Source organism: Mytilus trossulus, chromosome 2 (assembly GCF_036588685.1).
Source record: "Mytilus trossulus isolate FHL-02 chromosome 2, PNRI_Mtr1.1.1.hap1, whole genome shotgun sequence".
NCBI lineage: Eukaryota > Metazoa > Mollusca > Bivalvia > Mytilida > Mytilidae > Mytilus > Mytilus trossulus.
Window position 1 is genome coordinate 10901968 of NC_086374.1, and position 26920 is coordinate 10928887.

The following is a 26920-nucleotide window of genomic DNA, read 5'->3' on the forward strand; positions in this document are numbered from 1 at the left end:
ATATTAAATATAGTTTTGAATTATACTTTTTACCAATCCTGTAAAAAATCAGATAATTTTGATAAAAAAAAGATCGTTAGGATAGTTTCCTTTATCGTTTGAATTATAAAAATTATGAATTTTCATTTTAGGAGGATGATACTTCGAGGAATGGAAAAGAAGAAAATAAACAATTCGGAACTAAAGACATTTATTCTAAAAACAGTTGTTGGCATGACACAGGTTATGTTCTTCTCATATATGTTATGATGGTATGATACTAACCCCGTTGGCATGACACGGGTTATGTTCTTCTCATATATGTTATGATGGTATGATACTAAACCCCTAACGGGAAGGATTGTGCCTGAGGTTCATATGATGAAATCATAATCTTTCAGTCAGTTTAATTGAAGTCTGGAGCTGGCATGTCAGTTAACTGCTAGTAGTCTGTTGTTATTTATGTATTATTGTCATTTTGTTTATTTTCTTTGGTTACATCTTCTGACATCAGACTCGGACTTCTCTTGGACTGAATTTTAATGTGCGTATTGTTATGCGTTTATTTTTCTACATTGGTTAGAGGTATAGGGGGAGGGTTGAGATCTCACAAACATGTTTAACCCCGCCGCATTTTTGCGCCTGTCCCAAGTCAGGAGCCTCTGGCCTTTGTTAGTCTTGTATTATTTTTATATTAGTTTCTTGTGTACAATTTGGAAATTAGTATGGCGTTCATTATCACTGAACTTGTATATATTTGTTTAGGGGCCAGCTGAAGGACGCCTCCGGGTGCAAGAATTTCTCGCTACATTGAAGACCTGTTGGTGACCTTCTGTTGTTGTTTTTTTATTTGGTCGGGTTGTTGTCTCTTTTACACATTCCCCATTTCCATTCTCAATTTTAATAACAATAAAAACTTGAAAACATATATCATTTTTATGTTAAATAAAATATTTAAAAATAAATTATTCACTTTTTATGTACTTCTTGAATCTTCAAAAAAGTTTCGTCCCACGTGGGATTAAACCAGGATTATGCCGTGCAAGTCCTCATCCTCTTTCCGTTGGTAAGATTTTGATATTTGTCTCTTTTCTTACTTTTGGTATAACCAAGGATTTGTATAGATAACCATGGAAGTAATATTATTCAAGCCCTTTCCGTGTCCGATTTTCTCCCACACGAGGTAATGTGGTCTTCGTAGATCGCGGAATATAACGACTGAATTATTCGGGCTAGGAAGTAATATTGAATTTTAAATATTACTTCCATGATATAACTATACAAATCCTTGGTATAACCATTTTATATAATAAGAAGAAAATGAATAATATATATATGTGTTTTCAGGTTATCATCGGGACTTTCCCTGTCTGTTCGGCGTGTTCAATGTAGATATTTGATATTTTAATCTTATAATTTAATATGATTTGTTGAATTAATAACTGAAATATTATATTTAGGTCACAATTATCACAATAAAACAGAAAACAAATTCGGGTTGTTCGGTGATGTGCGGTTGTGTTCGGTGATGAAAAAATCTACCATCTAATTAATATTTGTTATGTTGAATATTTAAGTTGTGTTGTTTAATTTTATGTTCTGTGTTATATTTTGAGTGTTCTGTGTTATATTTTGATTGTCTGTGGTATTCTGTGGTGTTTGTGGTAAAAAGACGCTCCGCTAACCAAGGTCCAGTTTATCTCCATGACCGAACCCTCGTGCTACCGAGACGATTCGGCCAAGAACATGTTCCGTCTTTTGTCGTCTAAGCCCTGGTCACAACGAACACTCGATAAATCTATGCAGCGCCACCACATGAAAATTGGTCAAATCGTGGGTCATTTATGATCATCGTACGACAGTCCCACGATATTTTGAGCATCGTGATGCTGTCGTGTGTCGTCACGGGTACCGTAAAAATTGTACATGCACCTTTTTTGCTCTTCGATTTTTTATCGTGTCAGTGTCTTGTGGCTGTCGTCGGATAATGTCTTACCACTGTCGTGCGATAACCACAAAGCCATTGTCGTGGGTACCAACATAAACCATTTTAATAAAGAAAAATCGTACAACTGTTGCACGACTGTCGTCCGACAATCCTACCACTGTCGCAAGACACTTGTGATACAGTCCGCACGCTTGTCTCACGAATACCAAATTTCGTACGATGCTCGCACAACATTGATTATCTGTCGTACGACAGTGGTACGTTAGTCGTGCAAAATACTTTTGTTTTATTCAGAATACAATTCGTCGGTAATAAATGTTTGGAAAAAAACATACCGTCTGCCGTTTAAAGAGGACAACTATTCTAACAGATCGATTACGCTTGGTCCTGCTAAAAATGCGCCTCGCTGGACTCCAATAAGAGCAAAATATGGTCCTGTTAGCGTTAATTTGAGCCCGTGAACAATATAGGAACCAGCGAAACGCCCAACATTGGTGGGTTAGGTTATGGATCGGAAGGCGCCTTATGTTTGGGCAGAATAGTATACACTGATGCAAGAGTTGGAGAATCTGCCGGTGATTGTGTTGAATTCATGAGGATGGACGCTGTCATGTTTCAAGACCGTGGCATGACAGTGACAAGACAGTAACGCCCATCCAATGTCATGAAAAAACTGAAAAATAGCACCAAACAACTCACGACTGTAGTACGACTGTCGCACGACCGACTTGCGACTGACCTTCGACAGTACTATTACAATTCTTTTTTCTCTGTCGTGTACCTATCGTGGACATGTCGTAGCTGATGTGACCACTCAAAATGTTTTTTGACATATTGCACGACAGTGCCACGACAACTTATTTTATAGATCTTCCACGACAAAAAAATCGTACGATCTGTTGTGACGGGACTTTAAGCCATACACTAGTTCGGCCATGGTCAGTTTGGTCCGTTTTACTGTTTTTCTTTTATCCTATCAGTGTTTTGAATAATAAGTTAATATATCTTCATATGTGAAAAGTAAAATCACAAAAATACTGAACTTCGAGGAAAATTCAAAACGGAAAGTTCCTAATCAATTGACAAAATTAAATGATAAAACACATCAAAAGAATGTGATATAGACTTTATGGATAAAGATAAGAGCAGATTGGCTGGAGAAGATACACTCAAAAATTAGTCCACTCCTTGGCGGGAAGATAGATAGATAGAAAGATGATAGATAGGCAGACAGATTTGTAAAAGCAAACTTTGCTTGTTTTTTGAAAAATTCAAGTGGCTGATAACATTTATCTTGTCTTATCTTAATTGCTTACGATTCGGTATGGATTTTTCTAATCTCTGAAGGCCGTTATGTGACCTTAACTAGCATTGACTGGCGTAATTTGCTGTCTAGTAAACAGGTAAATAGTTGTCTCAGCATTTACAATTATTGCCCTATATTAGTGGTACGTTGTGGTGTAATATTACCTTACTTTAATCATTGGTGTTGTATGTATATACAAAATATGAACTGTAATTAACTAGCGTTTATAACGTTTATAAATCCGAGTATTAAGTGAATATAGATTTTTTAAACCTTGTATGTAATGAATGTTTTTTATTTTTATTTTAATTTTGAGATTTATTAACTGCAGATTAGAAACAATAGACCGTCACTTCCTGTTTAGAAGTCGAACCGCGGACGTGGAAAAAATACGTCCGCATAAACTTAATGATTAGTTTGTTGTAAGTTTTGATAGTCAATTTCCTAACTTTTTGATTTGTTCCCTTTTAGCATTAAAATTGCATTGGAAGCATTAGCTTGCTTAACAGAGAGCCTAACATACACGAATACATCATCAACAACATAACCAAGACTTCAGTCTTCACTTATTTTTTCGTTATTTTTCCGTTCGCACCGGGTAGATATTCAGAGCATGTATGTTCCTAGAAAAGAGGCCAGTGCTCCTGATGAGCTGTTTAAAACAATTGGTTTATAACTCATCTAAATATTGGTTGATATCAAATAAAAATGCAGGAATTGGTTACAAATACCTGTTTTTTTTTCAAGCAAATTTCCCATGTAACTATAGTCGCCGTCAGCTGAAATTCGTAGCGGTTATCGGTAAAAATAATCTTAACTATCAACCACGTTCTCTCGAGATATATTTTTTCTCATTCCATTCATAAATCGCAAAAAGAAAAACCACTACTGACCTACCTTTTAAGTGATCGCACTGTAATAATCCTGACCTTCACATTTTCCAGAATGTTTTCCATTGTAATTCCGCCATCTTCGTTTCTATGAGGATCATTTGTTTACATGTTAAATTCGTCATTTACGCAGTTTCCTGAAATGTTCTTTTCATTGATGTGAAACTGTTTCCCGCGCTTTATGCAAATGTTATGAAATTGAACTCCAGGGGAACACTTCTGGAAAAAACAATGGCGGATTCCACCATTCAAAATAGTCTTGTAAAATGTGAAGGTCAGGATTATCACAGTGCAATCACTTAAAAGGTAGGTCAGTAGTGGTTTTTCTTTTTGCGATTTATGAATGGAATGTGAAAAACTATATCTCTAGTGAACGTGGTTGATAGTTTAGACTATTTTAATTGATAACCGCTACGAATTTCAGCTGACGGCGACTATAATTGGCCTCAGGCTGAGCTGAAACTAACATATCCTGCAATGTTGATAAGTCGTGCTCCTATTAAAGGACATTTTTTTTAGGAGTTAAGCTTCTTTATGCGAGCACCCTAGATTTATGTTCTACCCAATAAATGCTGAAATATGTGCCACTTTTATTATCTGGCTGGCTTTCATGTAATCAAATGTATATATGTGTACATGTAACTCATTCATATATGAACAACTCAAAAAAATTGGATGGTAATGATCTTCCAATTGCAGCTTTTTTTGGGAAAATATGAGATCCTGTGCTCTTGGTACTAAATTACAGGAAATTAATAGCTTCTCATGATTTTTAACAAAAAAATCCTAATCAAATAGAAAGTACATGAAGTTACCATTGTCTTGACTTTTTATACGACCGCAAAAATTAAAAAGTCTGAGGACTTTTAGTTTTTGCACTCTAACTTTAGTAAAAGTGAATAGAAAATCTATGAAATTTTAACACAAGGTTTATGACCACAAAAGGAAGGTTAAGATTGATTTTGGGAGTTGTGGTCCCAACATTTTGGGAATAAGGGCCAAAAAGGGCCCAAATAAGCATTTTCTTGGTTTTCGCTCTATAACTTTAGTATAAGTAGATAGAAATCATTGAAATTTAAACCCAAGCTATATGACCACAAAAGAAAGGTTGGGATTGATTTTTGGGAGTTGAGGTACGAACAGTTTAGGAATTAGGGGCCTAAAAGGGGCCCAAATAAGCGGTTGCTTGGTTTTCGCAACATTACTTTAGTATAACTAAATAGAAATCTTTGAAATTTAAACACAATGTTTAATGTTTATGACCATAAAAGGAAGGTTGGGAATGATTTTGGGAGTTTTGGACCCAACAGTTTAGGAATAAGGGGCCAAAATTAAACTTTGTTGATTTCATAAAAAAATGAATAATTGGGGTTCTTTGATATGCCTATCTAACTGTATGTAGATTCTTAATTTTTGTGTACATTAAGGTCCAAAGGGTCCAAAATTAAACTTAGTTTGATTTTAACAAAAATTGAATCCTAGGGGTTCTTTGATATGCTGAATCTAAAAATGTACTTCAACTTTTTATTTTTGGCCCAGTTTTCAAGTTGGTCTAAATCGGGGTCCAAAATTAAACTTTGTTTGATTTCATCAAAAATTTAATAATTGGGGTTCTTTGATATGCCAAATCCAACTGTGTATGTAGATTCTTAATTTTTGGTCCCGTTTTCAAATTGGTCTACAATAAAGTCCAAAGGGTCCAAAATTAAAAATAAGAAACGAGTGACCGGTGAAAAATAATGTTCTTCCAATTCTTGAACCAATGCATACAAACATAATAAACTTAGTCTTCTGTGCACATATTTATCATTTTTTTTGTGTAAATTTCGTATAATTGTCAATTTTTTTTCAATCGGTCAGTGTTGTTGTGAAAATATGGCAGGTAATTAAAAGTTTGTGTTTTGAAGCCAAAGTTTAACGATTGTCACCTGTTTGTCAACAATCGACAAAAAATCAACTAAAACATGGAAATTGAGCATGTGTTTAACATGTAAATTCAGATAATAGTTAAGTTTAAGGACATTCATGCTTATTGTTATCACCGAATTTTTACGAGAAAATATTAAAAAAAGTAAACTTCTTCTAAATATGAATAAATTAAAAAAAAAAATCTTCAGAAAAAAGTATATGGACATAAGTTTAATAATGAAAACTATCCATTGAGTTATAAAAACAAATATGCATTATTTTTTTTTTATTTGAGGTTTCTTATGACTTTAAACTACATTTTTTTTTTGTAAGTTGGATTTTAACAAAAAATGAATTCTTGGGCTTCTTTGATATGCTGAATCCAGACATGTACATGTACTTAGATTTTTTATTATTGGCTCAGTTTTCAAGTTGGTCCAAATTAGGATCCAAAATTATTATATTAAGTATTGTGCAAAAGCAAGAAATTTTCAATTGCACAATATTCAGCAAAAGCAAGAAATCTTCAATTGCACAGTATTGTGCAATAGCAAGAAATCTTCAATTGCACAGTATTGCGCAATAGCAAGAAATCTTCAATTGCACAGTATTGTGCAATAGCAAACTTGTATTTTCAATCGCACAGTATTGCGCAATAGCAAGAAATATCTAATTGCACAATATTGTGCAAATTAGCAAGAAATTTTCAATTGGAGTTATCTTTCTTTGTCCAGAATAGAAGTTGAATCAACTTAAATCATTGTCTTATACAATATACAATGTATATTCACTTATACTACAAACTGATAAATTAGAACAATCTTTCAGTGATAACAAGCACTTTTTTACATTTTAATATTTTATGATGTATTTAAATGAGTAGTTATTGTTGCAAACCCCGTTAGAAATTTGAATTGAGATCAGTTTTGGAATAAGAGAAAGGGATGTGAAAAAAAATTGGGGAGGGGGGGGGGGTTCAAATGTTCAGATTTCATAAATAAAAAGTAAATTTCTTCAAACATTTTTTTGAGAGGATTAATATTCAACAGCATAGTGAATTGCTCAAAGGCAAAACAAAAATTTTAAGTTCATTAGACCACATTCATTTTGTGTCAGAAACCTATGCTGTGTCAATCACAATCCAAATTTAGAGCTGTACATATCCAGCTTGAATGTTGTGTCCATACTTGCCCCTACCGTTCAGGGTTCAACCTCTGCTGTCATATAAAGCTGCGCCCTGCGGAGCATCTGGTTGTCAGAAGTTCAAACAAAATAAGCAGCAAGATTGAACATTTATCTCCTAGTAACATTAAGATACATCTTGATGAAAGATTTATATATTTTATTATGATAATATAAATTGAATTTCACTGAAACATGTTTTCCCATGTGCCTTTATACTTAACTTATAAAGCATTATAGGGCCGATCAAAAATGTATACATGTGTGGATCCAGTTACAGACCCTAGAACTTTTAATTCTTTTTGAATGATTTCTGACAAACAATTTTCAAACAATCCCATTTTGTGGAATAGTTAAATCCACTGACATCTGAATTTCTGATAGAAGTACAAAAATGTATCCACTATGGCTAAACATGCAAAATCAACAAAAAATATAACATATCTATTTATTTTACAACACAATTTTTTGAAAATAGGTGAACTTGCAGTAGGAATGTAGGATTACCAGAATCTGACTCAGTACACATGGTAAACACATGATTTTTCCCAGGATTTTGACAATGCCAAAAAAATCATTTCTAAATTACCAACCCTTTTTTCATGTTTTCAGGTTGTACATGTAACTAGAACCACACTTGCACTTTTATTTGTCATTGATCATGTTGATATATGAGGTCATGAAATATACACAATGTATTCATATATGACAATTGTTGCAGGTTAAGAAATTGAAAGAACAATTGATATTCATGTACTTAATTAAATGCTTCAATTGAAAACATAATGAATTACACTTTCTTTTGTAGGTCAACATGACATGAGGTTATAACTTAAGATAAAAACCAATCTAACAGACCTTAATATTCAGAATGATGATCAGCAACAGAAAACTGCAGTATTGTAAAATCATCTTGGCCACATCCTTGGTGTGGTTCCTGATAGATGTCATTCTACTCATGTATTACACTGACTGTGCTGCTATGGGAAACTCTAGTGATTGTAATAATAAAGACAATACAAAACAACACAAAAAAGAAGAAAAAGGATTTTTTGAAAAAATTCTGCCTAAAAGTATGTAAATTTATGTGCTTGCATTTACCATGTTTACTTGTGGTCTATAGATGAGTTGTTGCTTTTTATATGTTTGTTTTTATATTTCAGAATTAAGTTTTTTGTGTTTGTATTTCCAGCTTCTAAGAATATACATGTTCAGATATACTGTACACAATGTACATATGATCATGATGATGTACAGTCGACAGTATGTAAATCATATACATTTTTGTCATTCAAACTGCGTATACCAGACATTGTTGTATTTTGTGGAATTCACAATCATCACGATTTTGAAGTAGTGGTTCAACCTTCAAACAGAAATCTGATTTTTAAAAGGCCTTTTGCAGCAGATAATGTATCCTCCCTTGTCCTGATTAATTTACACCAAAATTTAAATTATTTAGTAGGATTTAAAAAGTTTACTATACATGCTATATATGCGGTTTCTAAGAATGTGAGCCTGAGGGGTGGGGTACATGTTCTACAACCAATTAAGTTTTATTTTCTAATGGGTTAATATATACATATATACAAACATTTGAAGCAAGTCATTCAGAAAATGAAATGTTTGAATTTGTTTCCTTTGTCCAATTCATATTTTCAGACCCAGAAATTAAATCTTTTGAAGCAAGAAGCATTTGGATTTCTCCTTTACCGGAGAAAAAACAACGTAGGTATCCCAAGCAAGGTGGCTTAATGATTTGCATGTTGGAAGTAACAATTATTGTACTCCCATATGGTGATGGGTGTGGTGTATTTTTGTATGGAGGGAATTTATAAAAGAAAGTGACAAAAAATCAAAAATATCAGCTGTCCTAAGGATTTTTATATTGCATTATATAAACTTCTTGCTATTTTGTATTCCTCAACACTTGACATGAGATTTATTTATAGCACACAGCTGAACATGTGAAGAGATGACGTTTGATGTTTTCTTAGGAAGAAAAATAAAAGACAAATAATAATAAGATGTTAATTTGGTAATGCATATGAGTGGGACCTTACAAGGGTTTAAAATATTTTGTTCTTAGGGTTTTGCTAAACTGGTGGTATGATAAGACCCTTTTGCTCCTTGAAATGAAATATCACTAAGTGCAATAAATCTATGGAATAATATCCAGCATGAGTTGACATTATATACACAAGTCTCCATTTTGATACTCAAATATTTGAATTTTGTCTTACATATTTGTTTTAGACATTTGTTACACTTAAAATAACTGTCAAAGTATACTTATTTTTTAAACCATATTTAGATACATGTACCATGAATTTATGTATGACAGTCGGCACCAAATTTTTTTCTAAAAATACTAGTCTGAACCCATTATTTTAATATTTTTCTTATGTGTTTAATCAAGTTTTTGCAAACACTTACTACTCCGAACAGAACTTTTATACATGTATAAGCTTTATCTAACAAGATTTTTGCTGCTGCATTTTATTAGTCATATAAGTCATCACTCATGTAAGATTTTCATATAAAAATAATCTTTTTGTTTGAGGTAATTGCTCAAAATTTATATTTGCATTGAACGATTTTCAACTGAAAATTTATGTGTTAAAGGTGACTCTGGGTCTTATTCAAATCACAAATGACAATGATGAATCTGCTGTTTAGTGATCTAAATTGACCCAGTTATTATTTAGATCACTAAAGTGGGAATTGATGATTTTTTTTTTTCACGATTTCAGGGACCAAATTCTGGCTTTTATCATACCTCTCCTTTAGTGTGGTACTGCTAGATCATGTAGATAATAATACATTTTATATAATTTCCAAATTTAAATATGTTTAGCTAGTTAGTTGCTGCAAAATTTGGTAATCACTGTAACAATATTGTATTAATCACTGAATCATTGTTAAAATACAACTTAACTTGTTTTAAACATCCATTTAATAAATGAAATGACACAGCTATATGAAGCATATTTATTAAAATCATTCTTTTGTGAAACTAAGATAGTCACGTTTATCCACATATATACCAATATAAATATGAAGAAAATGAACACATTATCCTAATTATATTTTGTCAGATATATTGAGGCGGAACCCAACAGGACCAGGAGAGATGGGTAAAGCTGTGGTCATACCTCAAGATAAGCAGGCGGAATCAAAGGAAAAGTTTAAGATTAATCAGTTTAATTTACTGGCCAGCGATATGATGTCTTTAAATAGAAGTTTGCCTGATTATAGAATGGACGGGTAAGTTATCCAGGCAATAGTTTGTATCTTGCCTAGGGTTGGAAAGGTTAATTGCAAAACATGTGTAACTTGTAGGTTTATTTGACAAAGATCTACTAAAGGCGTATCTAGAAAGTTTGTGAGTGCTAAGGCTGAATTTTCCCAACAATAACCTCTAGAAAAAAGAGTTAATCAAATACTTGGTCATTTGGATGAACATTAGTGGGTTTTTTTTTCTTTCAATATTTTTTATGGAAATCCAGAATTAGAGTCAATGTTCATGTGTAACAAACATTACAAAATACCAGTGTAAAAGTATATTCAAACACTTGTATTTTCAGTTGTAAAAGAAAGTCCTATCCTACAGGTTTACCGAAAACGAGTGTAGTAATAGTTTTCCATAACGAAGCTTGGTCAACGTTATTACGTACTGTACACAGTATTATAAACAGATCTCCAGTAGAATATTTAGAAGAAATTATACTGGTGGATGATGCCAGTGAAAGAGGTAAATAGTCTAGTTGTCTGTATCATAATTGTGATTGTTTAGCCTTATGTTCTTATGACAATAAGAGAAATATGCTGCTTAAAGATGACATTATTTTTCTCAGCTGATTGAGTTCTGTGTTTTTTAGTTTTCAGCAGCCATTAGGCAAAAAATATTATGTGTTTAGTTTATGTATTACAAATATTTAAGAAACGTTGACTTTAAAATTCATACATGATAGATTTTTGTTGGATATTGCTGAAAGAGATTTAAATGTAGATTTGCAGCCGTAGGACTCTTTGACCCCTTTTTTAAAAGTTCCAAAATATTGAATCAAGAAATCAGTCTTTAATAGCAATCTTATATGTATACTGAGCTTTTAAAAGCAAGGTGTTGAATATTTACAAATATAATGCTACATGTACATGAGAGAAATGTATTGATTCTGCTTTTAAAATTCACAACTCTTTGTTCAAAGCATACCTTTTTAAGAATATTTGGCATGGTAGTCTTTTATTTGATAAGAAAAATTTTGAAAAAAACAACAGTTTTACAATATGAAAGTGAAAGTATACAAACAGCCTGACTTTGTTAAGGATTAATTTTAAATTTCATTATTAGCATCTTCAAACAATTTGTTAATTTTGACCTCTAGCACAATTCAAATTAAAACTGACATTACAATTGTAATATCCAGCACACATACTTCATGCTTTATTGGGATAAAAACATGACTTTGTTTAAACACAATGACAAGCTACAGAAGAGCATACTTTTAGAATATTGAAACAATTTACAAGATTTGCAAGAAAGACTTATAATATTATAGATAATACAAAGGCCCATATGGGTAAGTAGGCAGGTTTTAAATGCCATTGTTTCTTTCTTAGAGGTGATATAGGGTTAGCATTATATATTAACCATACACACATATTTATTATACATAAACTAGTTCAATGCTAAAGTTTGCCATTATTCCAATTATTAAACATTTGTCAGCCATTTTTTTTTAACTCTGAATTATTTTCTATACAATATATGCTGAAATGGCACCTGTAAACAAAATGACTTGTTTACTATTTAATAGATTTTGAAAGATTACTATTTTAATTATAATAGTCTTTACTGATTAATGTTAAGTTTAGTTTGACATACACCTTATCATGCTTATCACAGGTCCTGTGTGCTGCTTTAAGTGGCTCTATAGATATCTCTGTTTGCTTTGAGAAACACCCAGTGTGAAGCACTTGTGTTCAGCCTGAGTCAAGCATAGATATACCTCTATTCACCTATGATTCACAGATTACAGTTCAATTTTTTTGTGCTTTTTTTTAAATTTGATTTTTGTTAATGTAAATGTTTGTTTTCCATTTCACAATGAACTGTCAATGGTCCTATTTTGCTTTAAATTTTCAGTTTTATTGTGTTTAAATTGATAGCATGCATTTTATAAGTTTTGTATTGGACTTTTTTTCCTTTTTTTATTGATTCTTTTTTAAACTTTATGATGAATTTGAAAGTTAATAGGGAATGTTTTTTTTTTTATAAAATCTAACATATATACCTAATGATTAATAATTTTGTACAGACCTTAGACATTTCTGTTTTTTATAGTTATATGGTCCATCCTTATAGACAAAGAAAACCTTGAAAAATCTGATATTCACTAATTAACATTAGATATATTTAATAGGTTAGTCATTGGTACTAATTATATTTTAATATTTATTGATACTAAGTATTAAGTTATTGATACTAATTGTATGTAGTTATTGGTACTAATTTTAGATTTTATCCTGTTTGGGTTTTAGCTACTAACAATAAGCGTGGGTGCTTATGGTGTGTTCACATTTCTTATTTGTTCTACGCACAAATTATTTTATTATATGGTAATAATGAGAAATATTGTGAGGTTTGATACTAGCTTATTATTATTTATCATACAACACAGAATTATTTAAAACAGGTTATAAATATGTATGGCTGATTTAAAAGTTAATGGACAAGTTGCACTTTTTATTTATTTTTTTGTGTTGCCTGTGACAGATTGTAAGACATAGGTAACACTGTTAATAAGGTAGTGGTGTAAACTATTTTAAAAAAAGGCTTTCGGTGTAAGGAGGGAAAATCCTGGATACTTCTCACTTTGTAAATATGCTGAAGCCTTATGTTCCTTAATTTCCATCAGTCATGTGTCCATTGTCCTTTACATGTACTTCGTTTCATGGTTCAGTGACTGCTTGCTTTAAAAAATGAATGAATGTAAATTTTTCACTCAGTAAATCAATATCTTTCTTTGGTCTATCATTCTATATATGATATACTTGCAAGGTTTACATGTCTCATTAAATGGTTCACTGACCAATGCTAAGTTTTTGTGGCCAAGGTGATGTCTTTAATTTACTAGAAAAAATAAGTCACATAAATTTGTTTTTATGAAATTAGTGATGATCAACTATTGCTAAGGATTTTACCCCTTAGAAATATACTTTAAATGAAAGACTGCATTATAAGACCTCTGAAGCCTATATTCCTTATAGGATTTTTATGAAAAACTTTTGAAAAACATGATGAAGATATAATTAAGATATCTGATTGGCAGGGGACATTTGAAGGCTTTAATTCTATTTATAATACAAATGAAGTAAAATACCTGACAGTTATAGTTCTACTGTCTGATTAGGATGGAGACTTCAGACTCATTAAAACAAATGCAATATATTGTGTTACTTTTTACAGAGCATTTAGGACAACAGCTAGATGACTATGTAGCAAAATTACCAGTTAGGACTTATGTTTTAAGATCAGAATCAAGAACTGGTTTAATAAGAGCCAGATTGAAAGGTTAGTATTACTGTAAATAGTTGATTTATGTAAAACACAGGGTTTTAAGAAAATATTGAAAAATAAAGGGGTTTTTAAAACACTTCATATATTCTAAAAATTAATGGTGTTTATGTGTTTCAAAATAATTCAACATTTATACATGTTATCGTGTTTACTCGAAGTATTTACACAAAGTAAGGTAATAAGAATAACTACAATAAGAGGATGCATAACATGCATGTGCATAGATTTCAGGTACATATATATATAAAAAAAAAGAAGATGTGGAATGATTGCCAATGAGAAAACTCTTCACAAGAGACCAAATGACACAAACATTAGGTCACCGTACTAAAAGAATGTATTCAGATTCAGTTCTGAGATTTATGACTAAAGCTAAGCTTTAAGAAAAGTGTGATATTGTATCTTTATTATAGAGATGAAAGCTTAAAGTTGAGATTAAATCTTACACACTTTAAATGTGCAATGTTAGTTAGAAGAACCAAGTTTTCGAAGTAGGGCGTCACTTTTTCATGTTAAGTTACCAAATAACTTGCTCTGGTTTCTGATGTTTGCCTTGATTGTCTTGAATACTAAAGTTATAAAATTAGAAAGTTGAAGTACAGCTAAATTGTTTAAAAAAAATATACATTCAGGCTATTTTCTGTAAGAAATAATTGAATTCTTGGTACATTAGACTACTGATTTTCCTTTAAACAAATGAATTATAAGTGTATACTATATATAACATGAAATTGTTTGCCTATTTACTGTAAGCAATGTTTCTGTACAATTTATGTGTATTCCATTAAAACAGGTGCTGCAGCTTCTAAAGGGAAGGTCATTACTTTTCTGGATGCCCATTGTGAATGTACAGAGGGATGGCTTGAACCACTTCTATCAGAAATACACAAAGATAGGTAAGGAAGTTAATTATTAATCAAAGTACCAATGGCAGATTTAATGTGTGTATCCATTCCTTAGTCCTTACAATGGAATATTAATTATAGAAAAAAGTTAGATCACAAAAATACTTAACTCTGAGGAAAATTCAAAAGGGAAAGCCCCTAATCAATTGGCAAATTAAAAAGCACAAACACATCAAACAAAAAGACAACAACTGTCGTATTCATGACTTGGTACAGGCATTTTCTTAGGAAGAAATTGGTGGATTAAACCTGGTTTTATAGCACTAAACCTCTCACTTGTATGACTTGCTTTTACAAAATGTTACAAAATATAATATATTAAGAAATGTATCTCCCTTATAATATGCAACATGGCAAAGCTCTGATGCCTTTCACAGATTTGGCTATACTTTTTGGAACTTTTTATTGTATGACAGTCACATCAAATTCCATTTTATTGCAAACGATGCGTGAATAAAACAAACAGACATAATAGGTAAAATTGTCAAAATAGGGGTACAGCAGTCAACACTGTGAACAAGAAACAAGTGAATAGTGATCGGTTTTCTATTACAGAACAGCAGTTTTATGTCCCATTATTGATGTGATCAGTGATATATTTTCTATTACAGAACTGCAGTTGTATGTCCCATAATTGATGTGATCAGTGATATCTTTTCTATTACAGAACTGCAGTTGTATGTCCCATTATTTATATGATCAGCGATATCTTTTCTATTACAGAACTGCAGTTGTATGTCCCATTATTGATGTGATCAGTGATATCTTTTCTATAACAGAACTGCAGTTGTATGTCCCATAATTGATGTGATTAGTGATATCTTTTCTATTACAGAACTGCAGTTGTATGTCCCATTATTGATGTGATCAGTGATGACTTTTCTATTACAGAACTGCAGTTGTATGTCCCATAATTGATGTGATCAGTGATGACTTTCTATTACAGAACTGCAGTTGTATGTCCCATAATTGATGTGATCAGTGATATCTTTTCTATTACAGAACAGCAGTTGTATGTCATATTATTTATGTGATCAGTGATATCTTTCTATTACAGAACTGCAGTGGTATGTCCCATTATTTATGTGATTAGTGATATCTTTCTATTACAGAACTGCAGTTGTTATGTCCCATTATTGTTGTGATCAGTGATATCTTTTCTATTACAGAACAGCAGTTGTATGTCCCATAGTTGATGTGATCGGTGATATCTTTTCTATTACAGAACAGCAGTTGTATGTCCCATTATTTATGTGATTAGTGATATTTTTCTATTACAGAACTGCTTTGTATGTCCCATTATTGTTGTGATCAGTGATATCTTTTTCTATTACAGAACAGCAGTGGTATGTCCCATAATTGATGTGATCAGTGATATCTTTTCTATTACAGAACTGAAGTTGTATGTCCCATTATTTATGTGATGAGTGATATCTTTTCTATTACAGAACTGCAGTTGTATGCCCCACTATTTATATGATCAGTGATATCTTTTCTATTACAGAACTGCAGTTGTATGTCCCATTATTTATATGATCAGTGATATCTTTTCTATTACAGAACTGCAGTTGTATGTCCCATTATTGATGTGATTAGTGATATCTTTTCTATTACAGAACAACAGTTGTATGTCCCATTCTTGATGTGATCAGCGATATCTTTCTATTACAGAACTGCAGTTGTATGTCCCATTATTTATATGATCAGTGATATCTTTTCTATTACAGAACTGCAGTTGTATGTCCCATTATTGATGTGATCAGTGATATCTTTTCTATTACAGAGCTGCAGTTGTATGTCCTATTATTTATATGATCAGTGATATCTTTTCTATTACAGAACAGCAGTTGTTATGTCCAATAATTGTTGTGATCAGTGATATCTTTTCTATTACAGAACTGCAGTTGTATGTCCCATTATTAATGTGATCAGTGATGACTTTTCTATTACAGAACTGCAGTTGTATGTCCCATTATTGATGTGATCAGTGATATCTTTTCTATTACAGAACAGCAGTTGTATGTCCCATTATTTATGTGATCAGTGATATCTTTTCTATTACAGAACTGCAGTTGTATGTCCAATTATTGATGTGATTAGTGATATCTTTTCTATTACAGAACAGCAGTTGTATGTCCCATTATTTATATGATCAGCGATATCTTTTCTATTACAGAACTGCAGTTGTATGTCCCATTATTGATGTGATTAGTGATATCTTTTCTATAACAGAACAGCAGTTGTATGTCCCATAATTGATGTGATCAGTGATATCTTTTCTATTACAGAACTGCAGTTGTATGTCCCATTATTGATGTGATCAGTGATGACTTTTCTATTACAGAACTGCAGTTGTATGTCCCATAATTGATGTGATCAGTGATATCTTTTCTATAACAGAACAGCAGTTGTATGTCCCATTATTTATGTGATTAGTGATATCTTTTCTATAACAGAAATGCAGTTGTATGTCCCATAATTGATGTGATCAGTGATATCTTTTCTATTACAGAACTGCAGTTGTATGCCCCATAATTGATGTGATCAGTGATATATCTTTTCTATTACAGAACTGCAGTTGTATGTCCCATAATTGATGTGATTAGTGATATCTTTTCTATTACAGAACTGCAGTTGTATGTCCCATTATTGATGTGATTAGTGATATATTTTATATTACAGAACAGCATTTGTATTTCCCATTATTGATGTGATAAGTTATATCTGTTCTATTACAGAACTGCAGTTGTATGTCCCATTATTGATGTGATTAGTGATTTATTTTCTACTACAGAACTGCAGTTGTATGTCCCATAATTGATGTGATTAGTGATATCTTTTCTATTACAGAACTGCAGTTGTATGTCCCATAATTGATGTGATTAGTGATATCTTTTCTATTACAGAACTGCAGATGTCCCATAATTGATGTGATTAGTGATTTATTTTCTTCTACAGAACTGCAGTTGTATGTCCCATTATTGATGTGATTAGTGATATCTTTTCTATTACAGAACTGCAGTTGTATGTCCTATTATTGATGTGATCAGTGATATCTTTTCTATTACAGAACTGCAGATGTCCCATAATTGATGTGATTAGTGATATCTTTTCTACTACAGAACTGCAGTTGTATGTCCCATAATTGATGTGATTTGTGATATCTTTTCTATTACAGAACTGCAGTTGTATGTCCCATTATTGATGTGATCAGTGATATCTTTTCTATTACAGAACTGCAGATGTCCCATAATTGATGTGATTAGTGATTTCTTTTCTACTACAGAACTGCAGTTGTATGTCCCATTATTGATGTGATTAGTGATATCTTTCTATTACAGAACTGCAGTTGTTTTTCCCATTATTGATGTGATTAGTGATATCTTTCTAATACAGAACTGCAGTTGTATTTCCCATTATTGATGTGATTAGTGACATCTTTCTATTACAGAACTGCAGTTGTATTTCCCATTATTGATGTGATTAGTGATATCTTTTCTATCACAGAACTGCATTTGTATGTCCCATTATTGATGTGATCAGTGATATATTTTCTACTACAGAACTGCAGTTGTATGTCCCATTATTGATGTGATTAGTGATATATATCTATTACAGAACTGCAGTTGTATGTCCCATTATTGATGTGATTAGTGATATATATATATCTATTACAGAACTACAGTTGTATGACCCATTATTGATGTGATTAGTGATATACATCTATTACAGAACTGCAGTTGTATGACCCATTATTGATGTGATTAGTGATATATATGTATGACCCATTATTGATGTGATTAGTGATATATATCTATTACAGAACTGCAGTTGTATGTCCCATAATTGATGTGATTAGTGATATATATCTATTACAGAACTGCAGTTGTATGTCCCATTATTGATGTGATCAGTGATATCTTTTCTATTACAGAACTGCAGTTGTATGTCCCATTATTGATGTGATCAGTGATGATACATTTGAATACATTCCTGGATCAGATATGACATGGGGAGGGTTTAATTGGAAATTAAATTTCCGCTGGTACCCAGTTCCTCAGAGAGAGTTGGACAGGAGAGGTGGAGAAAGGAGTAACCCAACAAGGTTTGTTACATATTAGATATAAATTACTCTTATTTTAATTGATTTTTTATGACCCGCCATAGCAGAGTTTTACCCTTGTCTGTATGTCCATCTGTCTGTACGTCTCACAATTGGTTTTGTTCTTTAAATTTAGTTTGCCTCAACCAAATGTTATGAAACTTATACCCAATTCTTATTACTACAAAACAAAGATCACGTTTGAATGTGGGTGGCTTTACCTTTATTATAGAGTTATGTCCCTTTACAAATTGAAAAAATGCTTATGTTTTTTTCTTTTCCATTTTCTAACTTAAGTTTGCCTCAACTAAATGTAATGAAACTTATAAACAATGCTTCTACTCTAAAGCTCTGAATCACACTATGACTTAAAAGTCTTTTGGCAAATCAAAGTTTGAAGTAGAACTTTCAAAAGCAAATTTTAAAAAAATCTGTAGATTATATTGTCTAGATAGTTTTTTTTTGTTTTTTTTTGTTTTTTTAATAATTATTCAGTTTATTGCACAATTGGTTGTTAACAAAAACTCTAAAAGGTACAACTATCCCAAATAGGTTTATCCCTGTGTGTGAAATATCAAACGAACCATGGGATCAACAAGATAAACTTATTATAAGGCCAAAAAAAAATGTATGTCTGTTTCCTACTGCCAAAGCAAATAAATCAGGGTCGGTAGGTGAGGATTTTTTTATTTTTTTTTGCACTCCCTGTCAGACTTGCAGTCAATCAAATGTCATGTTTGGTTAGGGTCCTGTACCCCAAAATAATTTCATCCCTTTAAAGAAGCTTTAATTGAATAATTTTTTAAATCTTACTTGCAGCACTTTGTGCTGGGAGCAGCCATTTTGATTATTTGGGCATAGTAAGATACGGATCTGGATCGGACCAAACGATTTTTTTCTGTTTTTTTCTGGATTTGAATAAAAAGATCTAGGGCCGGGGGTTTGAGTTAGGGTCGGTCTGGAAACAGGAAACAAACATATATTTTTTTTTGGCCTAAGTTTCAAAAGTGGTTAATCATGTTAATAGAATATTACAATCTATACAGTTTTACAAAATCTGCATTGCAACAAATCCGGAAAACATAGGATCTCATTGTATCTCGAACACATGTATTTTTTTCTTTCTTGTATGTTGGAATATTCTTAACTTTTTTTTTTTAAGTTTTAAATTTAATGAAATAACTGTTTTGTTTTCTTTAACGATAACTATATAACTATTTGTACGCGCTACAGAATACTGAAAACTTGAAGCATTATATGAGTATATATCAATCATTGATGACATTAGGATGGTAAGTTAACCTGATCAAAAACATGGATAGCGTTTATTTTAATAGAAAAAATAAATGGATGTTAATATAAATATTGAAGTTGTCAACAAATGTAACTAAAATAGACAGGCTCATTTTATAGTACAAAGATTAACTTGTTTATTGAATCTTTTTATCTGACACTATTGATATATCTCTTTTAGAACACCTACAATGGCAGGAGGACTATTTTCTATAAGCAGAGAATACTTTTATGAGATAGGATCCTATGATGAAGGAATGGACATATGGGGAGGGGAGAATTTAGAAATGTCATTCAGGGTAAGTTGAAACATAGTAATAGGCAAAGTATCCTTATTTAGTAGATTATAGATACACTTATGAAGTGATATACAAAACAAAATATACAGTATACAAGGAGTAATATGACACCTTTTTTTAAATGAATGCAAAATACAGACCAGACATACTTTTTACTGTAAATGATTTCCAAATAAGTGCTCTTGATAAATGATATTTTATATAGATGACATAGTAATGAAGTTGATTGCTGTCTGCAGGGGCCTTCTGTCTCTTCAGTATGTTCAGTACGTGCCTATCAAGAACAAAGCGAATAAAAAAATAAATCATTTAATGTGTGAAGATTATAACATGCCCTTTTCCATATGGGCCCCAGACTCCCATATCTGCTTGAGGCTGTAGCTGTGGGCTGATATGGGCCAAGGGATGATACCAGGGCCAATATGGAAAAGATATGTTATAATCTATTTATCACATTTAAGTTCTACAGAAATGAGAGAGAAAAAAATCAATTGAAACAATTTAATGAGACATAACGGATAAAATGAAACATTTTATCATTAAAGTGTTTTCAATTGTCATTAATGAAACAATGACGTCACAATATTTGAAATCAAGGCACAATAACCAATATACTCTTTTTTGCCCCATGCAATTTTGAGGTTATTACATATGCAAAACGTAACGTATTCGTAACAAATATGTGATATCTGATTATTCCCTAGGTATGGATGTGTGGAGGCAAAGTGTATATTGTTACCTGTTCCAGAGTGGGCCATGTCTTCCGTAAAACATCACCTTATTCATGGCCAGGGGGTGTGGCTAGAATTATCAATCACAACACACAGAGAATTGTAGAAGTTTGGATGGATGAATATAAAGACTTCTTTTATAAAATTAATCCAGGTATGTAATATGCCAGAGTCAGAAACTAATGGCTCATGTAGAGTTGAGGTTATCAGTGTGTACCTATTTTTGGTCATCCTACACTTCAACAGTTTCTTTTCTTCATAAGTCAAGCTGCATTTGATCCTGAATGTCCAAATTAAGTTTATATTCAGATACTTACCAAAATGTAAAACAAACCTACATATCATAAAAGTCTAGCTATGAATAAATTATAACTGGCTATAGTGCTGTCAAGATAATACACTCGTCTGGCTATAGTGCTGTCAAGATAATACACTCGTCTGGCTATAGTGCTGTCAAGATAATACACTCGTCTGGCTATAGTGCTGTCAAGATAATACACTCGTCTGGCTATAGTGCTGTCAAGATAATACACTCGTCTGGCTATAGTGCTGTCAAGATAATACAGTCTTCAGTGTGAGAATTGTCTGAACTACAGTAATATTCATTAATTTTTATTGCTTCATTTGTAATTCACATTGTTTATTCTCACATTTTCTCATTCATATAGCTCAGATAGTAGTTCTTCCAACCAGTTCTATGTAATTTGGACTCTGTATCGATCTTGTTTTAGAAAAAAAACTATGAATCATTTCATGGCAATATACATCTCTTTTATCAAATTAATGCTATTAATTCATGCATACAGATGCATTCTTTTCTTTTTAAACTTGTGCTATTTTTGTTTTATTTCTAGGTGTTAGAAGTACCAGCTATGGAGATGTGAAAGAAAGACAAAGTATGAGAAAAAGACTACAATGTAAAAGTTTTAGATGGTACCTAGAAAATGTTTACCCTGAGTCACAGTTACCATTAGATTATTTTGCACTGGGAGAGGTTGGTATGAGTAAAGAAGTAATGTTTTGTGGGAGAGTACACATTACTTTTGAATGGGGAAATGTTTTAAAGTAAATCTTTATTGTAGGGAGTTAATTTCAAACATTTTTCTGTGATTCATTATGGATGCAACTTAAATTGTTGTTCTCTATAGAAAGGAAGATGACATATATAAAAAATAAACACAGAATGGATACCTTTGTTTATTTCTTAAAAAGAAGATAAGAAAACTTTCAAAACATGTAAAATTTAGGAACCCTCATGTTATATATGTATTTTGCTTGGAATAAAAACAAAAAGTAAAAAAAATCCAGACTTGTGAATATTTTGAACTTACTTGAACGATTTATTTGTTTTTTACAGATAAGAAATAAAGCAACTAATAAATGTATAGACAGCATGGGTAGAAAAAGTGGTGAAAAAACTGGACTTGTCCACTGTCATAGTCAAGGAGGAAATCAGGTAAGCGTATGTTATAGATACAGAGATGGTTTGGTGAGAAAGAGTGTTCTCGGATAATGAATAACATTTGGAAATTAACTTAAATTATTACAAAAGAATATCCCATTATATTCTCCAATGATTTTTAAATAGTTTTTCCAAATGTTCTATCATTAAGGAGAGATAATTCTAAGTTGTTCCCTTGGTTATCTGAAAAATATATTTACAGTGGTTGTAGAAATCTATAGTGCGTTGTCTGACCAAGTTAAAATAAATATGATTACTTACTAAAAAAATTTGTAAAAGTTAAATAGAAATATTGAAATATGATTGTATATTACTACTTCTCAGGAGTTTGTTTATTGAATCATTCACATGGTTTATATCCCTTCTTAGCAAAGTGAAGTAAACAATTGCATTGTTAGTTGATAATTTTCTTGTTTACAGAGTACTTATAGCCAGGGTATGATTATTCGGCACATTAAGGGCATATAATACAGTGACAGGGGAGGTAATGACGTTGCTAATGTAAATTGTTATTTTTGCTACGTCACACATAATATCTGGCAAAGATGCATTTTTCGATTGTTTGTTATCATTCAAATTGATATAACTTGAAAATGAGTTCATGGAACCCTCTTTTTTTAATGACATTTGGTTTGATAACGTCAAAAGGTTATGTGTACCAGTTTTCATGAAAAAGTCGCTATTAATGTAATTTTTTTTAATTGATAAATATACCGAAAGTAGCACATGAAGGTATATTTTTATAACATATTTGATTAAATCGGGTAAAATAATTAGCATTTAGGCAAATTTTTATCAATATTTCATTATGGGATCGAAACTGTATTGCATGCCCATAAGGATGTACACCTTTGGGGTTCCAAACATTTCTAGAATTTAACTTTTTTTGTTAACCTGATGTTTGGGTTTGTTTGACTAAAAATAAATTGGTGAATAAAAAATCATATGGGGGGCACTTTTTTTTACTACTGCCCTTTGAAAGTACCCTTTTTTGTCAACTTTTGCTAAAGTTTTTGGGGTCTATTTCGTGAAAAAAAAATCAGTTTTTTTTAGAAACTTTTTTTTATACTTTCAATAAAGATGAAGTGGACCAATCAGAATAAATTCAACTCGAAAAAAATATAGATAGGTGTTTATATAACAAAGTTTTATCAAAGTTTTGTAAATATGTGATTTTTCTCTATTTTCATGATTTTAAGAATGAATGCATATTATTTCAACTTTTTTGTTTTAAATGATTGAAACAATACATATCTAAGAAATTTGAAAAGAAAGAAAGTGATATGGGAAGTCATGTTTCTGTTAAAATCATTTCCTGTCCCCCTTACCCATTTTATCAATATTTTGGCTCAAAAGACTGACTTGATTAATTGGTAATAAAATTTATATTGTAAATGATAAGACATCAATATTAGATAATTAAGCATGTCAAGGGTCCTTATTTAACCTGTAATGAAATTTATTAAACTTTACTGAGCAACTGAACTGTACATGAACACTAAGATGTAAACATAGTCCTTTATAATTAAACATATGAGGATTTAAATTAACTGAAATATAGGGAAACTCATAAAAAGATTTCTCAAATAAATCTGATATGATCATAACTTGGCTTAAAAGAAGATAAAATACATGTGATAGGTCTAGAGGATGGACAGAGTCCATTTATAATTACTATTGTTGAACAACTGAAAAATTACTTCTTATTTTTGAAAACCCTATCCGGTCCCAATTTTTAAAATGTCTTAAAATTTGTACAATATTTGAATCATTTTTGCACTCTTATGATCATAAAAATGAAATCAACTGCCATCAGACATGATTTAGATGAGTAGTAAGCTTTTGTGTTTAAATATTATATGTTATCTATCATTAACCCTATTTCAGATTTTCTCTTATACTAAAAAGAAAGCTTTACAGACTGATGATGTTTGTTTGGATGTGTCAGCCATAGGCGGCCCTGTTAAATTATTTCAGTGTCACGGTTTAGGGGGTAATCAAAAATGGGAATATGATCAACAGGTATAACATTGTTTACTGTTGTTCTCTTATATGTTCTTGTCATGTGGTGTTTGATGACCAATCAAAATTCAGTTTTTCAAATGTCACATGTAAATTAATTAATTCTCTAAACATCTGCTTCTGTGCACCTCTGATCATCAAACACTGCTGTGACAAAGACATGTTTGATGTTATATATTTATCTCTTAATTTCAGATGGCTGTTTGCATGCTTTGGGTTCCTTTGTATGTGTGTTTGTATAGTTTTATTTGTGGCTTCAGACAAAATAATTCTACAAATAAAGCATTGATTTAAGATTAACAAATTTATTTTTTCTGTACCAAATGACATTAAAAGCATTGAAAACAACTTGTAATCATGGTAATACTTACATATTGTATATCAATTACATCTTAAACACATTTTGGCCAGGTTACATGAAGAACAAATTCCTTAGAAGTTTTATGGTAAATACAATGCTTTCATATGTAGGACATTCTTACTGAAGTTACAAATACAAACCACATATCCTTTGTGTTACTAGGTGTAACTTTTGTTTGATTATAACTTTAGTTCTTTCCTCTCCGCATGTTAGGTTTTCAGCTACACCCAGAGTAAACAGCTACGAACAGATGATAACATGTGTGTCGATGTGCAATACTATTCTGTAATGTTGGTAGACTGTGATTCCAGTCATGGAGAATGGCAATATATAAGACAGGTAGACATGCAATAATCATTATCTCTAGACTTGGGAGTACTTCATAAAGCAACATAGTAAATTATGTAAAGTTATTGCTGTTGTATATCCTAGCAAAGCTAATTATAATGTAATTCTGTCCTTAAACACTTGTCGATAGACCTTTTGATAAATTGAAATTAAAGTACTATGCATATTCAGTTCATGTATGTATATTAAAGTTTTTATAGAACTTAAGTGTCATTTGTTTAAATAGGAGGAAAGTTTTTAATTTAGTTAAAAAGTTCCTGTAGTGGATTTTTTCATGTAATTATACTGGAACAAGACAGATTCTAACATATGCCATGTATCTTAAACAAATCTGTGAGGGCATTTTGATTATTTTGTATTTGTTCAATTTTACAAGGTCAATAGCATATTATTTGGTGGATAAGTCCAAAACATAAATATTTTTGTCTCGCCTTGATTGAGTCAAATAGGGAGATAAAGGTATGTTGTTTCCAGCATCGGCGGCGATGGTGTCAACAATGTCTAGTTTATGGGGAACCACAAGTGTCAGGTCAATCATATTTGGTATGCAGTTGTATAAGCATTGGCACATCTCATTTCCATGGAGATTATTTAGGCCTTCCCCCTCAGTCATGGTCTATTAACTTCGAAACTTTTGCTTATTTCACATGTCTCAGTTTGTGATTAGGTCAGTTCAAGGGGAACCATTAGTGGTAGGCCAATGTTAATTGGTATTCAGTTGAATAAGCATTGGTACATCTAATTTCCATGGAGAATATTTGGCCTCGCCCCTCAGTCAAAGTCTAAGGACTTTGAATTTTATCTTAGTTTACATGTCTTTGTTTGCGATTAGATCAGTTTTTGGTGAACTGCTAATGTTAAGTCAATGATATTTGGTATACAAATTTATTGACATTTGAAAGTATTGTTTCCATGGAGATTATATAGCCCTACCCCCTCTTCATGGTTCATTGACTTTGAAACTTTTACATAGTTTACAAGTTGATGTTTGTATTTAGGTTTGGGAAAGACTTATAATAAGTCAAAGGTATTTGGTATGCAGTTTTATTGGCATTGGCACATCTCATTTACATGGAAATTGTTTAGCCATGTAACTCAGTCATGGTTCATTGACTTTGAATATTTGCAAAACTTGTGTAAGATGTTAAAGTATTGCTATTTTAATTTCAACATTTGCATAATCAAAATTACAAAAAGGCAAGACATATCTCTGTGATAACAGTTTATTTAAAAATAAGATAAAAATCAGCATTGGTTCCTTTTTAATTCTAAATGCTTTCCTTCCCTTTGCCTCAATTCAAGTGAGCTGTATGCTTACCTGCTCATTTAAAGAATGTTTGATACCTACTATCTAACAGAATTTATTATGTTGCTTTTGAAAGTACGCATGTCATTGGCAGAGGGCATGTTCTGGCAGGGGTAATGGCTTTTTTATAATTGATTGTCTTTATATTTTGTTTATTTATATTGTATTTTAACCATTTTAATGACATGTACAGACAGTTTTGACTTTTTAAGAGCAAGTTTTATGATATAAACAATAAGCTTTGCTGAAAAATGCATTCAAAGGTAAATTAAGGCAACAGTAGTATTCTGCTGTT

At 31.6% G+C, this 26920-nt stretch overlaps 1 protein-coding gene across 6 annotated transcripts in view; it reads left to right on the forward strand.

Annotated features, from left to right (window-relative positions):
- The first annotated feature begins 3567 nt into the window (after positions 1-3567).
- LOC134706465 (polypeptide N-acetylgalactosaminyltransferase 13-like) overlaps positions 3568-26920 on the forward strand; it is a 32574-nt gene continuing 9221 nt past the window's right edge. The window contains exons 1-14 of one of the 6 annotated variants that reach the window (XM_063565428.1): positions 3568-3655; positions 8022-8286; positions 8876-8941; positions 10312-10480; positions 10801-10967; positions 11776-11796; positions 13686-13790; positions 14590-14692; positions 18636-18806; positions 20278-20395; positions 21100-21280; positions 21981-22120; positions 22484-22582; positions 24476-24610. In XM_063565428.1, the coding sequence (XP_063421498.1) occupies positions 8085-8286; positions 8876-8941; positions 10312-10480; positions 10801-10967; positions 11776-11796; positions 13686-13790; positions 14590-14692; positions 18636-18806; positions 20278-20395; positions 21100-21280; positions 21981-22120; positions 22484-22582; positions 24476-24610 (1677 nt within the window). In that variant the 5' untranslated portion in view covers positions 3568-3655; positions 8022-8084. Of the gene's footprint in view, positions 3656-8021; positions 8287-8875; positions 8942-10311; positions 10481-10800; positions 10968-11775; positions 11797-13685; positions 13791-14589; positions 14693-18635; positions 18807-20277; positions 20396-21099; positions 21281-21980; positions 22121-22483; positions 22583-24475; positions 24611-25184; positions 25311-26920 lie in introns of all 6 variants that reach the window. The other 5 variants (XM_063565429.1, XM_063565433.1, XM_063565430.1 and 2 more) reach the window with 5 other exon arrangements.